This window comes from Heterocephalus glaber, unplaced genomic scaffold (genome assembly GCF_053883595.1).
Source record: "Heterocephalus glaber isolate CG9 unplaced genomic scaffold, H.glaber_assembly_v1.0 deba00000470, whole genome shotgun sequence".
NCBI lineage: Eukaryota > Metazoa > Chordata > Mammalia > Rodentia > Bathyergidae > Heterocephalus > Heterocephalus glaber.
In genome coordinates, this window is record NW_028258145.1 from 2066602 (window position 1) to 2081812 (window position 15211).

Genomic DNA, 15211 nt, shown 5'->3' on the forward strand with positions numbered 1-15211 from the left:
AGGGAGCCTGGTTCCTGGGCCTATATGCCTGCTCGTAGGACCCTTCAGGCCAGAACTTCACTAGGTGGCCTCGATTTCTGGGGGGCTGGGGCTGGGTGTGGAACACACTATGAAATTAGGCCGCCTCTAGCACTCCGAAGGCACAAGGCGCTACCCGGACCCACCCGCAGGAGGCAGCCCTGACCCAGCGTCCGGGGGAGGGCATAGGGAGCCCCAGCTTTCCCACAGACTGTCAAGGGCGCCTGGCTCGGGCCCTGCCCCCACTCCAGGCCTCCGCCCCTGCCCTTCCTACGCTCGGGCAGGCGCCCAGGTAGCTCAGGAGCCCAAACCTGTCTGGCCAGTTTTGAGAGCAGCAGGCACGGAGACGAGAAGGCGGAGGATGCACGGCCGGCCTCGTGCTCCCCCGCTCCCTCCGCCGACCGCGCCTGTCCTACCTACCCGCCCGACCCCATGAGGTGCACCCCGGGCCTCCTGGTGCCCCTGGTGGGCCTGGGCCTGAGCCTGAGGCTGCCGGGGGCGGTGGCCAACGACTGCGGGTCCCTGGGGCAGGCACAACGCCTGGCGTTCGCCCCCGTGGCCAGGACGCGGTGGCTGGCTCCACTCGTGCGCCCGCCGGGACCCTTGGACCCGCTGTATGGCGCAGTGCGCCGCTTCCTCGCTGTGGTGCAGCTCAACCCCTTCCCCGCAGGTGAGTGTGCCCTCCCCAGCGGACCTGGGCTGGCGGCCGATCCCCATCCAGTCTGCAGGACTTGGAGGCCAGGCACCCCAGCATCCCCACCGCCGCCTCCTCCTTCCCAAAGTCCCTGGGCAGCAAGGGCTGAAAAGGCTCGGAACCTTCTGTGTGACCTTGACAGAGCCCTCCTTGGCCTGGCAGAGGGGCGGGGGGCCTCAGGCAGGGTGGTGGCTGTCCCCACACTTCAGCCTGCTCTTTCCTGCAGACTTGGTAAAAGCCCTGCTGAATGAGCCATCCTCCGTGAAGGTGGACGAGGTGAGAATGGAGTGGCGGGTGAGTTGGAGGGTCAGGAGGACTCCCAGACCACTCAGCTCTGCCCACCTTGCTGGGGTTTGCAGGGTGGGGGTCTTGGGCATCCTTTCTCCTCCTCTCCTGGGTTCAAACCACTGCTCTGCAGCCTGCTGCCAGTGGGACTCATAGGAGCCCAAGTCCCCCTGAACTACAGTCTCCTCTCCTGTAAGAAGGTGGTAATGAGCAAGGACACCATGCGCCTCTCGTGGACACAGGGCCCTCCGTGTTCGTCCCTGCCCCCTTCTGATTTTCTCCCAACTCGGCCAGCACAGGGTGGGCTGGGGGCCATGGCTGCCTCTCATGCCCTGCTCCCCCAGGTGGTGCGGTACGAGGCCGGCTATGTGGTGGGCGCTGTAATCGCAGGCCTCTACCTCCTGGTGGTGCCCACCACCGGCCTGGGCTTCTGCTGTTGTCGCTACCGCCGACGCTGCGGGGGCCATGTGAAGACGGAGCACAAGGCCCTGGCCTGTGAGGGCGGCACCCTCATGGCCTTCCTGCTGCTGACGACCCTCATCCTGCTGTGAGGGGCTGCCCAGGCCGGGGGGGGGGGGGCTGGGCACTGTTCAACCCCGGGTCCCCCAGGCACCCTGCAAGCCACTTACTCCTCGCCTCATTCCTCAAAGGATTGGTGTGGTCTGCGCTTTTGTCACCAACCAGCGCACACACGAGCAGACAGGCCCCAGTGTGGAAGCTGTGCCTGAGACCCTGCTCAGCCTCCGAGGCCTGGTCTTCGATGTCCCCCAGGTGAGCCATGAGCCCCCGCCTTGTCCCCACACACCTTGTATGTACCAGGCCCAGGCAGGCCAGAGCGGAGCCGGGCCTCTGTGGCCTGCAGCCTGCACACACGGCTGCCCCTGCTGGAAGGTTGCTGAACTGTGTATGGGGACCCATGGTGTCTTCAGGGCAGAAGGGACAAAGGACGGGGACAGAGGTGGATAGCTCACAGACCTATGTTCACCTAGGAGCTGCAGGCCGTGGCAGAGCAGTTCTCCCTGCCCCAGAAGCAAGTTTTGGAGGAGCTGGATGGTGAGGGTTACAGCTGGCCAATCCCAGGGTCCCTGCTCAGGCCTTCAGAGAGGTCCCCTGTTCCTTTGTCTTGGACTCTACTGGGGACACCTTCACAGAGGGGGGACAGGGCACAGCAGATGCTCTGCTACAGGGTAGAGAGGCCAGAGCCCACCCTACAGAGTCCGGGACTAGAGCTTAGGGAGCAGGACTCGGGGGGTGTGGTGTCCTCGGTTCCTGGGGCCAGCCCTGCAGCACGTCCTGTGCTCTCCAGGGATCGGTGAGCGCCTTGGGAACCTCGTGCACACCCAGCTCGGGAGCATAGTTTACCCGGTGCTGGCTTCTGTGGACAGCCTGGGCAAGGGTGAGTTGGACCAATGCCTGAGTGGGGTGGGGCCCAGCAGGTGTCTCCCCACAGGCCCACCCTCCCCCAACCCTGAATTTTGTGTGCTCTGCCAGCCTCAGCACCACCTAGCCTTCCCATCCCATTATGCCAGGATCCTGGGCCTCAGGCATCCCTTCCCAGCTGAGTGAGCTATGGGCAGTTTCCACTGTGACTCTAGACATTAATAACTGGGGGTTCCTATGGCATGGGGGATGCCCACCTGCTGGGAGGCTGCTGAGGATGCCAGGAGCTGTGGAGACTGCTCAGGGCAGGTGTGGGTCTCTCAGCCCTGCAGGTTGCCATGGACCATCTCCGAGTCCTGAACACCACCTTGGTGGAGCTGCGGGAGGGGCAGCAGCACCTGGAGCCAGCTGTGCAGAAGCATAGGGACCGCCTGCTTGCCCTGCTGCAGGATACTGGGTGCCAGGGGAACTGTGAGGGGACCCTGAACCAGGCCCGAGCCCTGGAGCTGGCCGCCGACTTTGTCCAGGTGCAGGCCCAGGACAGAGGCCACTTGGGGAGCAGATGGAACACTCTACCTGCAGCCAGTGGTCCCCTCCCTCAGGCTCTCCCTAGATGGTTAGTGACCAGCACCCTGCCAAAGAGTCAGGAGCTCTCCCAGCCCGGCACAGCACCTTGATCTGCACGTGTATTAGCTCCTGGGTCCTCACCACCTTCCAGGGTGTAGAGACTGCAGTGGTCCCCATTTTACACATGGGGATGTGTACTGAGGATTCAGAAGCATCTGCCCCTTTCCTCCCATAGGGACCCTCTCCGTAGACTTTGCCCCTACCCATTTCAGGTGCCCTCCATAGACCACGTCCTGTACCGGCTACAGGGAGTCCCAGAGGCCAATTTCTCCAGCATGGTCCAGGAGGTAAGTGCCATCGGCCCATCCAGCCCATCCTCTTGCCTCCTAGGAGCTCCTAGGAACAACAGAGGGGCCTCAGATTCCCCCTTTTGGAGTGGGAACCCAGTTGAACCTTCAATTTGAGACCATATCTGTCACTTGGCACCCCAGGCTGCAGGCTCCTGTCACCTGTCTCAGAGCAGCAGGAGTCTGATGAGGGAGGCAAGGAGGCTTCAGAAGGAAGCACTCAGGCCTGGAAGGGTGGGAGCTTTGGGAAGCCCGGAATGGTGCCCTGCAGAACCCCTGGGGCAGTAGCTCTGGGTTGCAGTGGGGGAGGGCATCCTGTGAGTCAGCGCCTGTGAACTGGTCCTGGAGTTGGGGCAATGGTGAGTCGGCTGAGCAGTGGCTGGAGCAGGGATTCCAGGAGGATGTGGGAGCTGAGATGGATGGGGCAGGAGCTGGACTTCCGTAAATGGCTGGCAGAGGCCTGTGGGGTGGGCAGGAGCTGGAGAGGATGTCTGGAAAAGGGCTGGGATAGAGACAGGCATCTGTGGGGAGCAGTGTTTTAAGGCGTCCTGTCAAGCCTGGCTGAGGAAAGGAAAGCCAAGACCAGGAAAAGAGACAAATCTAAGGCTCTACTGTTAAGTAAAATAAATCAGACATAGAAAGCTAAATACTGTGTAGTTTCTCTGATATGAGAAACCCAAAATATAAATAACTTAAAGAGCCAAATAAAAGAGAGATGATGAGAAACAGGGAGGCCAACTTTGTGGCGATGGGAAGGGGATCTGGAGAAGGAGGAGATGAGAGAACGGAGAGGGCAAGGGGCCAAGATGACTAAGTGTGTGTATAACAAATGTATTATTACCTGTCACGATCGTGTACTAATAGAACTGAGTATCACTGGGGGGCAATACCCTCCCTCTGGGCCTTGGGGACCCCACGCTGGGACACAGGCCCAGGGCAGGAGACAAAGCCACCCTTGGTCCTGTAGGAGAATAACACCTTCCACAGCCTCCCACTCCTGGTTGCCATGCAGACGGCCAGCGTGGTCAAAGGTGAGCATGGTCAAAAGCAAAGCCCGGGCTGGGTGGGGCCAGTGGCTGCCCTCTGTGCCACCCAGAGAAGGCTGTCTTCCTGGACTAGGCCCTTGGTGGGTGACTCTGGTCCCCTAAGCCCCTGTGGCTTGAGCAGATCTGAAGAAGGCAGTGGCGCAGCAGCCCGAAGGCATGAGGACCCTGGCCAGTGGCTTCCCGGGCTCTGAGGCAGCTTCCCAATGGAAACAGGCACTGGAGCAGCTGGAAGAGCACAGCCGCCCCTACCTGCGGGACATGCAGCGATACGAGACGTACAGGTGCCAGGAGGGAGCTGAGCGGTCAGGATGGGCCGGAGCCTCATTGCTTCCACCTCCTACTAAGCTAAAACCCTTGGCTCCTTGGGCCTTTGTTTAGAGGACCCCTCTATGCAGTGAGGCTGCAGGAAGCGCCCCACCTGCCCTCCTTCAGCCCTGCCCTCCCTGCAGGTGGATCATGGGCTGCGTGCTGTGCTCCACAGCCCTCCTCGTGGTGGTCTGCAACCTGCTGGGCCTCTGCCTGGGCATCTTGGGGCTGTCTGCCAGGGAAGACCCCAGCCATTGGGAGGCCAAAGGCGAGGCTGGAGCCCGCTTCCTCATGGTGTAAGAAAGTGGGGGGGATCCCTTCTGCTCCCAGGGAGCCCTGAGAGACCAGAGGCCAAGCTGTAGGGCCAGCTGGGCCTCCACTTCCTGGGTGGCTCTGGGCAAATGGCTAACCCACCTGGCCTCAGTGTCCTCATCTATATAAGGGGGTTGGAGTAGAGCAGGAATGGAAAATAAATACTCCCCCCCACACACACATACACACACATATACACACACACAAGCAACTGTAGTACTGAATGGGCACAGTCTCCCACTGAGTCCAACACAGCCTCAGAATCCTTCTTAATGTAGCTTCCAGGCAGCACCAACAACAACAGGAGCCAGCAGTAAAGGTAGAATCTGTTGCCATCCATAGACCAGATGGTCTGTAAGGCCAAGGCTGCCTCTTACCGTTGTGCAGGTTGTTCACTGCACAATGGTCCCTGGCCACAGGGGCATGTGGGGGCTGAAATGATACTCATGGCCTGGCACAGGGTTATGCCCACCTCACAAGGAAGCTCTACAGGTCTGTGGCACCCAGCCTACAGGTCCTTGCTGTTCAGCCCTGTTGGGTGCTGCCCTGCCAGTGGGTCACGCCTGGCTGTGCCTGGTCATCTTTTGAAGGTCATCTCCGTGGACACTAAGGCCAGCAGCAGGTAGTCCTGACTCTTCAAATAAAACAACTATCCCCTCCTCTAGGCCACAGGCCCCAGCAGTGGGTGAGGATGAGGATGGGGCTAGGGGTTCCAAGGCCCCGCCCGCCTGGGAGGCCCAGTTCTCTAAGTTTCTCTTCTCAAAGGTGCTGCCCTAAAGCTCAGCCTCTGGGCTCCCAGGGCCAGCCTGGGGTGTGCGTGTGACAGAGTTCACCCAGTGCAGCCAGTCTCCCCACCTCACCCCGTCTCTTTCCCCAGGGGTGTGGGGTTAAGCTTCCTCTTCACCGCCCCCCTCATCCTCCTGGTCTTTGCTACCTTCCTGGTGGGCGGCAACGTGCAGACGCTGGTGTGCCGGAGCTGGGAGAGCGGGGAGCTCTACGAGGTGGGGATGTCCCCTGGGCAGCCTGTCCCTGCAGGAACCTGGGCGGGGGGGGAGGGAGTGAGACTGAGCCACTAGAGAGGAGCTGCGAACCCTGGTGCTGTACAGGCCTTGGACAGGACTCCGAGTGGTCTCACTCATACCCTCTGCTCTCCTAACCCTGAGTCTGGGACTGGGAATCCTGGTGCCCCACGTGGGGGTAAGCCGAGATGCTGAAATGGCTTCTCACTGGGGTCAGGCCGGCCACCCTCCTAGGGACATGTGGGAACTGTCCCATGAGGAGGTGGCACCAGGGCAGTTTGAGTTAGAGGCCAGGTCTGAGGAGAGTCACAGGGGTACCTCCCACCCCATCTCTACACTGTCAGGACAGCACCAGGCCTTGGGGAAGCTGCTCTGTACCCCATGGCTCCTTCCTCATCCCTAGTTTGCAGACACCCCTGGAAATCTGCCCCCCTCCATGAATCTGTCCCACCTCCTTGGCCTGAGGAAGAACATCAGCATCCTCCTGGCCTACCAGTGAGTGGGCAGCCTGTGCAGACAGGGTGGCCTTGGGGGGGGGGAGCAGAGATGGGTGTCCCATTAGGGTGACATCAGCCACCCCATACCACCCTCCATGTTCCTCCCTCCTATCCAGGCAGTGCAAGGAAGGGGCCGCTCTCTGGAAGGTTCTGCAGCTCAACGACTCCTACGACCTGGACAAGCACCTGGACATCAGCCAGGTAAGAACATTCTGGAAGCCATTAGGTCCTTCTTGGAGAGGTCTGGGAATGATGGAGGTGCTACAGCAGGATGGTTCTGGTCAAGAGTACCTGGAGGCTATGAGCCTCTGCTCCAGGGACAGCTACACAGCTGAGCTGCAAGGAGGTTGACAGTGAGAAGTGGCTGAGGGCTGTGTCCTGCCTGAGGACAAATGATGACCAGCATGCTCCAGTCAGGAAAGGCCAGGTGGACACTCAGTGGAGCTTGCCAGGGCCCTTGCCACAGCCAGGAAGGGGCAGGGGTAGTGGAATCCTACTCCCAGCCTGACCCCAGAACTCTCCCTGTGCCCACTGGGACTTGGTGTATTTATTTGCCTGCTGCAGGTTGCAGGGCAGATTAGAGAATGGAGTTTGGGCCTCAGTGCAGAGAAGGTTCTAATACAAGGAAGGGCTACCTCACAGGAGGGATGTGCTTTAAGAATGTGCTTCTGAAATTCTGCAGAAGCTGCAAAACATCCCTTCCCCTCTCTCCATACTACGTGAGGTGGGAGCCATTTCCAAGCATATCCGAGGAAAATCCACATCCCGTTCTTGCATCCCTCCTGCCACCCAGGGGCCCACCATCTGCTTCTGCTCCATCCCAAGAAACCCTCCCAACTCCTCTTGGGGCCACCACCTTTTTTGCTCCATGGGGTAGTACAGCCAGATGGCCTGGTCCCAACTCCAAGCCTTAAGCTGCACCAGGGACAGTTAATGCCTCCAGCCCCTGCTCCTCCTGCTTCTTCAGCCTGTCAGAAGGCCACTGGACTAGGCAGTGTCCCTATGTCCCTCATGGATGAAGCTGGCCAGGAAGGGCTGCAGCAGGGTCCTGGGCACAGCAGACTTCATGCCTGTCACCTGGAAGTCGTGGCTCTCAGGCAAAGGGGTCCTGGGAGGGGAAGGGCCCGTCTTTCAGAGAAAACTGGATGGATAAGGTCCCAGTTTAAGGTGGGCCAGACAGTCCTCAGAGGCTATCTGATGACTTTCCAAATGTGACCTTAAGAATACCTGTCCCCAAAGGAGATAGCAACAAACTGGTTGTGCACCGATCAGTAGGGTGTTTTACCAGCCACTAGGATGGCACTGCCACACCTGGCACTGAGGCCTGAAATGCTGCTTGTGAGAGAGTGAGGGTTTTTCTCCCCAGGGGAGGCAGCCAGGTAGGGTAGGGGGAGATAGACTGCATCCTCTAACTTGCTGTGCATCCTCTGGCAAGTGAATGCTCCTCTATGCTCTTAGTTTCTCATCTATGAAACATTGAGGCTGAATTTCATGACCCTAAATCTCTTGCAACAAAGGTAGAAGAATGCCAAGGGTCTTTCCTGGAAATATGATCACATCTGTTCATTCATTCATTCACTCTTTCACACAGTCCACAAACTTGTACCTCACCCACCAGATGAGCCTCCTCTAAATGCTGAAGGTTAGGGCTGAATGGGTAGGCAAGACTGCACTATCAAAGAGCTGGTGGTGATTAGTGAGTGCACAAAGAAGTAAATTGGAGTTGGAGAGAGGACTCTGGGGCCATGACTATGAAGGTGCTAGGAAGACCTGCACACAAGTGTGTGAAAGAGAAGCCAGGAGAGCTGTTTCATACCAGGTGCCCAGGGAGGATCTATGTGACAGCCCAGTAACCAGATAAGCGATGGAGGAAGACTGGGTCTTAGGGTGGGGGTCACTAGGAGCCTGCTAGGAACCTTCCAGGGTGCCGTGTGTCCAGGGTAGGGAGCTCTGGGGACCCCTCATGTGGTGAAATGTCTGTGGGCTTTGGATCAACAACTGGGCATGCCCTTCCCATTCCCCCCCCCCTCCGCCCCCAGTATACCAAGAAGCTGCAGTGGGACCTGCAGAGCTTCCAAGTGGACATGAAGGACCCGGACCTGCTGAGCCCAGAGGCCCGTAGGGACCTGGAGGCGCTGCAGACAAGTGGGGTGGAGAGCATCCCCTACCTCGACTTCCTTGTTCAGGTCAGCAGAGAGACCCCGGGTGGCCAAGCAGGGTGGGGACAGCACAGAGGGGCCACAGAGGAGCTGGGCATGGGCCTTGCCTTGTCCCGGCACTTGACCTTCGCTCCTGGGACCTCTTCCTGTCAGGAGTGTCCCCAGACCCCAGCCCTGCTGCCCTCTCCCCCAGCCCAACAGTGCGTGTCGCTGTTCGTGGTCCTGAACCCACTGCTGCCCGGAACGCTGGTGGGAAGCACCTCTTCCTCGTATTACACCAGAGGGCGCCTGTCTTTTGGTTGTTTTTTGGGAAAATGTCTGAAGTATTTTGCAGCTCCAGGTCAAATCCGCTGTGACTGATGTGGCACAGCAGACTTAGCTGGAGCAGGGTGTGCTTGGCAAGATTGGGAATTCAGAGGCCTCAGGGGGTGCAGGGTGCAACCCTGCTGACCTCTCCCATCCACCCTCAGATCCAGAAGCCCGTGGTGAAGACAGATGTGGAGCAGCTGGCCCAGGAGCTGGCAGGACTGGCCCAGTCCCAGGTGAGAAGGGACAGAGGCACCAGAGGGCAGGCAGAAGTCAAATGGAGGTGGAGGCGGGAGGGCTGGGGAGCTTGGACTGGGGAGGGTGAGGGCAGAGGCAGGGGACCAGGGCCCCTGCCAGTGAGGCCTAAGGCTCCCAAACCCCAGCTGTGCTTGAGGGTTTTGTCATGTCAGTTCTGATTCAAGCCCTGCCAGTTGGCTGGGCTGCCTCAGGCGAGTCACTAAATGTCTATGGGCCTCTGTTTTGTCATCTGTAAAGTGGCCTCTCCTCTATCTCAGATCAGCTCAAGGGACTGGTCTGATGTCATGTGGCTGGGCAAGCAGTGCCATGTGCACCCTAGGTGTGGAATCTGCACATTGTGATGGATCAGATATGACAGCTGTCCCACAGGGGAGGAGCTGCATTTCACATTTACAAATATCTAGACTTTGGAAAGTTCTCTTTGAGGCATCCCAGAGGGCCCACCGAAGCCCTTCCTCATCATCTTCAGCAGATGCCACCATGGCTCCCTTTGGCTTCTGTGACTGACTAAGGGGCCAGACCTAGAACCCGGGCTTGGGTTGCAGCTTGAGGAAGCTTCAATTTTCTGCCTCTGAGTCTAGCACTGTCCACCTTCCCTCAGTATGTGCAACCAAAAGTCTGGGTCAAGGTTCCCCTGGAAAAATCCACCCTGTTGGGGATGGGGCCCATTCTGAGCTCTGTTTACCTTCAGGGCAATTCTGTGTTGGGGCAACAGCTGCAGGAGGAGTCCAGAGGGCTCAGAAACCTCTTTGAGGAGCAGGTCATCTCCCAGCAGAACCTAGTGGTAAGTTCGGGGGCTCAGTGAGCCTGAGGCTTGGGAGAGAGAACAGAGAAGAAGGAGGGAGGTGCTCCACTCCCTCCCTCTTCATCCCTCCCCCTAACCGGCCTGGATCTCTACTTGTAGGTCAAGCTCAACCTCAGCATCAGGGCCCTGGAGTCCTCCGCTCCAAACCTCCAGGTGGCTGTTGGGATGGGGACAGTGGGGTGGAACAGGTGGGCAGCAGAGGGAGAAAGGAAGTGGGGACCCAGCTGACTATGGACCTCACAGGCTGTGCCCCATTCCACTACCTAGGGAGGGGATGGGAAGGAGACAGGGCTGGGTGGGCAGATCCTTGAGGACCATGGATCTTTGGCACTAGGTGCTGTGAGGCCAGCTTGGTGTATGTCATATGCTGGGTGGATAAGTGGGTGGATGGATGGATTGATGGATGGATGGATGATTGGTGGGTAAATGAGTGGCTGCTTCCCGAGCAGGACACTGAGCCAGGGCTCTTGTCTCCTGCAGCAGGAGACCTCAGCTATCCTAGGCAATGTCACCTACCTAAATGCAGAGCTGCCGCCATTGACCAACCATATCCTGCAGAATGTGAGTGGGCGGGGGGCAGGGGCTGCTGTAGAACCAGGGGGCACGGGACCTCTGCCACAGGCTTCTCCAGCCCTTCCCTCACAGTGAGTCTCTGAAAGCCAGCCTGGCCCAATGGCATCAGGCATGGGGGGCGGGTGCCAGGACCCCTGCCAGCTCTGGTCTTCTCTCTCTCCTGCAGGCAAGTCAGTGTTTTCTGACTCGGGAGATGGGCTACTTCTCCCAGTACGTGGCCTGGGTGAGGGAGGAGGTGAGTAGAGGCGCAGACCCTGTCTGGCCTCAGGGCAGCTATGGATTACCCACCCTGTGGTCACCCTGCTCTGCCCCATTCTGTTCCCTTGGCCCTCGAGGGGTGCCCAGGCCTTCAGGATTGAACCCAAACTCCCATACCTAGCCTCTGTGCCCCATCTCTGCACAGCCCCTCTCCAAGTGTGAGCTGGGTTGGCCATGGCTCTCCTGAATATGCCATCCTTGCTTTGTCCCCACCCCTTTCTGTGGGTTGGCCCCCTGTCCAGTTTGTCCTCTCCTGAGGACCCCACCTGATTGCACCTCTGCAAGCTGACTGGACCGCCCCCCCCCCGCCAGGCTTACAGGGGTCTGGTTTAGCCCTGAGAGTGTCTGAGTGTGTGTGTGTCTGTGTGTCTGCAAAGTGCTTGAGGACATGCACTGTGCACACATACATGTTGCCTCTCCAGTGCATGGGATACACAGTAGGGCCCTAATTCAGGTGGCAAATAGGGGGGCAGGAGCAGACAAGGAGCCCAGGTGCGTTCCCTCTCCCCATGTGCCTGTTCCATGTGTCTCTCTATGAACCTGTCCAAGTGTTCAGTGGGTCCCAGCTGTGTCCCTGTCAACCTCTCGGAATCTGGAGTGCACACCTGTGGTCTGGGTGTCCCCATATGTACCTACCTCCTGTTGGCACCACAGGTGACCCAGCACATTGCCACCTGCCAGCCCTTCTCCAGAGCTCTGGACAATGGCCGTGTGATCCTATGTGACATGATGGCCGACCCCTGGGTGAGTATCCTTGCTCTGATGACAGCTTCCCCACCCCCACACTGAGTCTGGGGTGGAGGCTGTGGGCACAGGGCAGGCTGGGAAGGGGCTGCCATCTGGCCAGGTATGCTGACCTCATGCCCCTTCCAGAATGCCTTCTGGTTCTGCCTGGGCTGGTGCACCTTCTTCCTCATCCCCAGCATCATCTTTGCTGTCAAAACCTCCAAGTACTTCCGCCCAATCCGGAAACGCCTCAGGTGAGGGGCTGCTAGACCAGGGGGACATCAGGAGCCCAGAAAGGATGTGTGCTGCGAAAGCAAGCACAGGAGCCCAGAAAGGAGTCTGTCCTCTCCATACCCTGTCCTGAAACTTCCACAGCAAGGAAGGCTCCTGGCCAAGCCATGGAGAGGCACATTTTCTGGCCTGGAATTATCCCATATGTCTGCTCTGTCTCCTTGCTGCAACACATCTTCCCTGGCACAGCTTCCCGGACTCCTCCCTTGGGTTTGTCCCCAGGCCAGGCTGAGGTCTGTGCTGGGGACTCATCTTCACTCTGTGATGCTCCAGCTCCACCAGCTCTGAGGAGACTCAGCTCTTCCACATCCCCCGGGTTACCTCCCTGAAGCTGTAGGACCAATGGGTGAGTCCCCACCTCCCCCGGGCACAATGCCTCAGGGCTGGGGATTGAAGTGGGGGCGGGGTGGGGGGGGGCTGAGACCTGGAGTCTCCAGGCCCAGGGGACAAGAAGGATCTGGGTGTGGTCCAGCAGTGGGACTGACAGACCAAGCCCTCCTGACATGTTTCCTTCTTAATTCACAGCAAGGTGAGGTGATCCCTGGGGCTGCCTGTCCCCTCCACTTGGCTGGGACCAGAGGACTTCGGAAGCTTGTCACAGAGACCAAGCTTGGGACTTGGGCTGGACTGTCCCCTAGTCCAGCTGATCCACCTTTGCCCGCTCCCTTTCCACCTTCTTGATCCTAACCCCTTCATTCGTTCACACCTCTGCTGAGCTGCAGGACAACAGTTGCCCTTGGTGCCCTGCCTTTGCCCTCTTTGCTGCTTTGTACCAGGGCAGGGAAGGGCCTGTTCCCTCCCTGCCAGGACCCCTTCTTCAGCCCCTCACTCTGCTTCTCTCTAAGCTCTGTACCCTTTGTCCCCATCTGGGGGACATCTTTCCTTCCTCCTCTCTCCAAGGAACTTCTTCCTTCCTGTCCTCTCTTTTTACCGCACCCCTACTGCTACCTTGCCGCTCCTCCAAGGACCCCTGCCCAACCAGCTCATCAGATGAGCCCACCGGGCAGGCCTGGGCCTGGACCAGGCTGGATTCTGACTGCCTCATGGCCCCAAGGGCCTGGACTTCCTGGCCCCCATTGGGCAGGAGGAGACTGAGGGGTGAGCCTCCCTGCTTTCACCCAAAGTCACAAATAGCAGTGCTGTCCCCAGGTCCTCTCTGGGCATCGTTCCCAGGGAGGGACTGGAACCTGGGCTACACTGGGATGGCACCCTGGGCTCTCCAGAAGGCAGGAACTCCTCACTTCCCTAAGCTTTGTTTAGAGAACAAAAGAGCCCTTGAAGCTAGGGCTCTGTACATAGTTGGTGTTTAGTACATGATGGTGCAGGTGTCCAGGGGCTCCTCCAGTCACCTGCAGATGGGAGCAGCACCAATCTGGGAGGCTGCTGACAGGAGCGGACTGGGTTCGCAGCCTACCTCTGATTCTGCTAGCTGGACACCTTGAACCTGTTACCCAGGTCTCCTAAACCCAGCCTCTCCTTTTATAAGAGAATAATCAGAACCTCAATGTCGGGCCGTGAAAATTAAATATAACAAGTGAGAAGCCTTTGGCAGGGAATAAAGGTACAGTAACTAAATGGGAGCTGCTATTTTGTGCCATGACTTCACCGGCCAAGGCAGAGCTCGGGTCCACACAGATGCAAGGGAAAGGGGAGATGGCCCTGTTCAAAGGCCTCAGCCTTGAAGATGGTGGCCTGCTGCATATTGAGGGAGTCTCATTGTGTTTCATAAACCAGCAACACATCTGCTGCTGGGAATTAGGATGGTGTGCTCAGTTTGCATCCTCACTATTGCAAGCACATTCTCATACAGGCACCCTGGAAAGTCACACAGGGGCCTCTTTGGTTTTACCCAAAATTTGGTTTGTTTGGTTTTGCTTGTTACTCATCTGTCAGCTTGGGCAGAGAAGGTAGCACCCTGTATACTAAAATGCAGTTGGTGAAGTGAAAACAAATTAAATAGAAATAATTTTAAAATATATTCAGTTCTCTCTCTGAATTGCCTCTTATTTTTTTATATATATTTGAGCATATTAAGCATAGTATTTTATCTTATTTTACTATTTTATTGTGGTGTCGGGGACTGGACCCAGGCCTCCATGCACACTAGGCAAGTGCTGTACCACAGACTTACATATCCTGCAGCATAGTTACTTTAAAGTTCAGTAATTCCCTTTGAGCCCTGTGAGTCTGTATCTAGCAGCACTTGTTCCTATGGTTTTTGTGAGTTTTGTCTTTGTCTCCTCACATCCTTGGAGGTTTTGATTACATTTGGGAAATAATTCCATCTGAAAACTTATAGGAACAATCTGAGGGAAGGAAGTTATTTTCCTCCACAAGGATTATGTTTACATCTTGCAGGTGTCGTGGGACCTAGCAGTCAGGATCAATTTAACACACTTGCAGGGAATGAGCTGACTTAAGAGCCTTTGAGGGCTGATCTACTTCCAGTCCATTTGCAGTCCCAGGGTGAGGTCCCCTGGGACCCAACCCAAAACATGGCAGGTTTGCCAGGCACACCTTCCCCTTGGTGGTCCTGGGTATTAGTCCCAGAGGTTGTTAAAAGCCCTGCTCAGCTTCGTTGCAGTATCTTCTAGGGTCAGCAGAACCCCCTGAGGAGAAAGTCACCCTAGATGCCAGACACATGTCCCTGGATGGCCTTCTTTTCCCAGATCTTGGCTCTGTGGGGTTTATTTATTGGTTTGTTTGCTGCCTGATACCACACACACACACATACACACACATGTGTGTGTGTGTATTATATATATGATTATTACCTTAAAAAGCTGCTCAAAATGTGTTCTTATGTGTGCATGCACACATACATATTCATTCTGAGCAGCTTTTACAGTTGTGTTCAGCTGGGAATTTGATCCAAATTACCTAGTCCACCATTATCAAAAGTAGTAGTCATAAAAACTGACTTTACTGTCCCTCCTGTGAATTGGGAAGTGGTTGCCGCTCTGAGTTTAGTATCCAGAAACTGGCACAGCACACTGAATGCTGGCTCTGCCAAGGGGCTTCATTGGGAGGGCACTGCTGGTCATCCCATGCTGGAGGTGGCACTCGGCAGAGACAGAAATAGACATAGAGAAAACTAGATCGCCTGTTTCCTGGGGTTTGGAATATTGGGCTCCTGCAATACTAATGCTACTTCACATGGGAAACAGCCCCTTTGTGGTTGCAGTCTTAACTGTCACCCCAACAGTCTCTGAAGGAGGTGGTTTATCATCTATGGTGGAACTGATGAAGCTACCAGAAGCTTCCTGGCATGCTCAAGGTCACCTAAGTTGGATTCAGGTCCTGGGTGCTGGCCCTGGAGGTTTCCTCCTGGATGAGACGCCAATCTCCATTCCCCATGGGTGTG

General features: G+C 57.3%; 1 protein-coding gene across 8 annotated transcripts; it reads left to right on the forward strand.

The window, feature by feature from the left end:
- Window positions 1-321: 321 nt before the first annotated feature.
- Prom2 (prominin 2) lies at window positions 322-13825 on the forward strand. Of its 8 annotated transcripts, none has more exons than XR_015447943.1 (25): window positions 322-688; window positions 939-1006; window positions 1342-1544; window positions 1648-1768; window positions 1987-2050; window positions 2304-2393; window positions 2702-2904; window positions 3217-3291; window positions 4259-4322; window positions 4459-4618; window positions 4787-4939; window positions 5416-5577; window positions 5833-5956; window positions 6378-6469; window positions 6588-6672; window positions 8511-8657; window positions 9101-9172; window positions 9886-9978; window positions 10099-10152; window positions 10480-10560; window positions 10739-10807; window positions 11485-11574; window positions 11704-11810; window positions 12070-12193; window positions 12373-13825. XR_015447943.1 is itself a non-coding variant. In XM_021258000.2 (25 exons), the coding sequence occupies exons 1-24, from the start codon at window positions 451-453 to the stop codon at window positions 12182-12184; spliced, it is 2676 nt and encodes an 891-aa protein (XP_021113659.2). In that variant the 5' UTR covers window positions 322-450; the 3' UTR covers window positions 12185-12193; window positions 12373-13825. The 8 variants fall into 8 exon arrangements, 7 of the variants coding, with proteins under 7 accessions (XP_021113659.2, XP_021113661.2, XP_021113658.2 ...); XM_021258000.2 differs by having other exon boundaries at window positions 10483-10560; window positions 12121-12193; XM_021257999.2 differs by having other exon boundaries at window positions 323-688; window positions 12121-12193.
- The last annotated feature ends 1386 nt before the right edge of the window (window positions 13826-15211 follow it).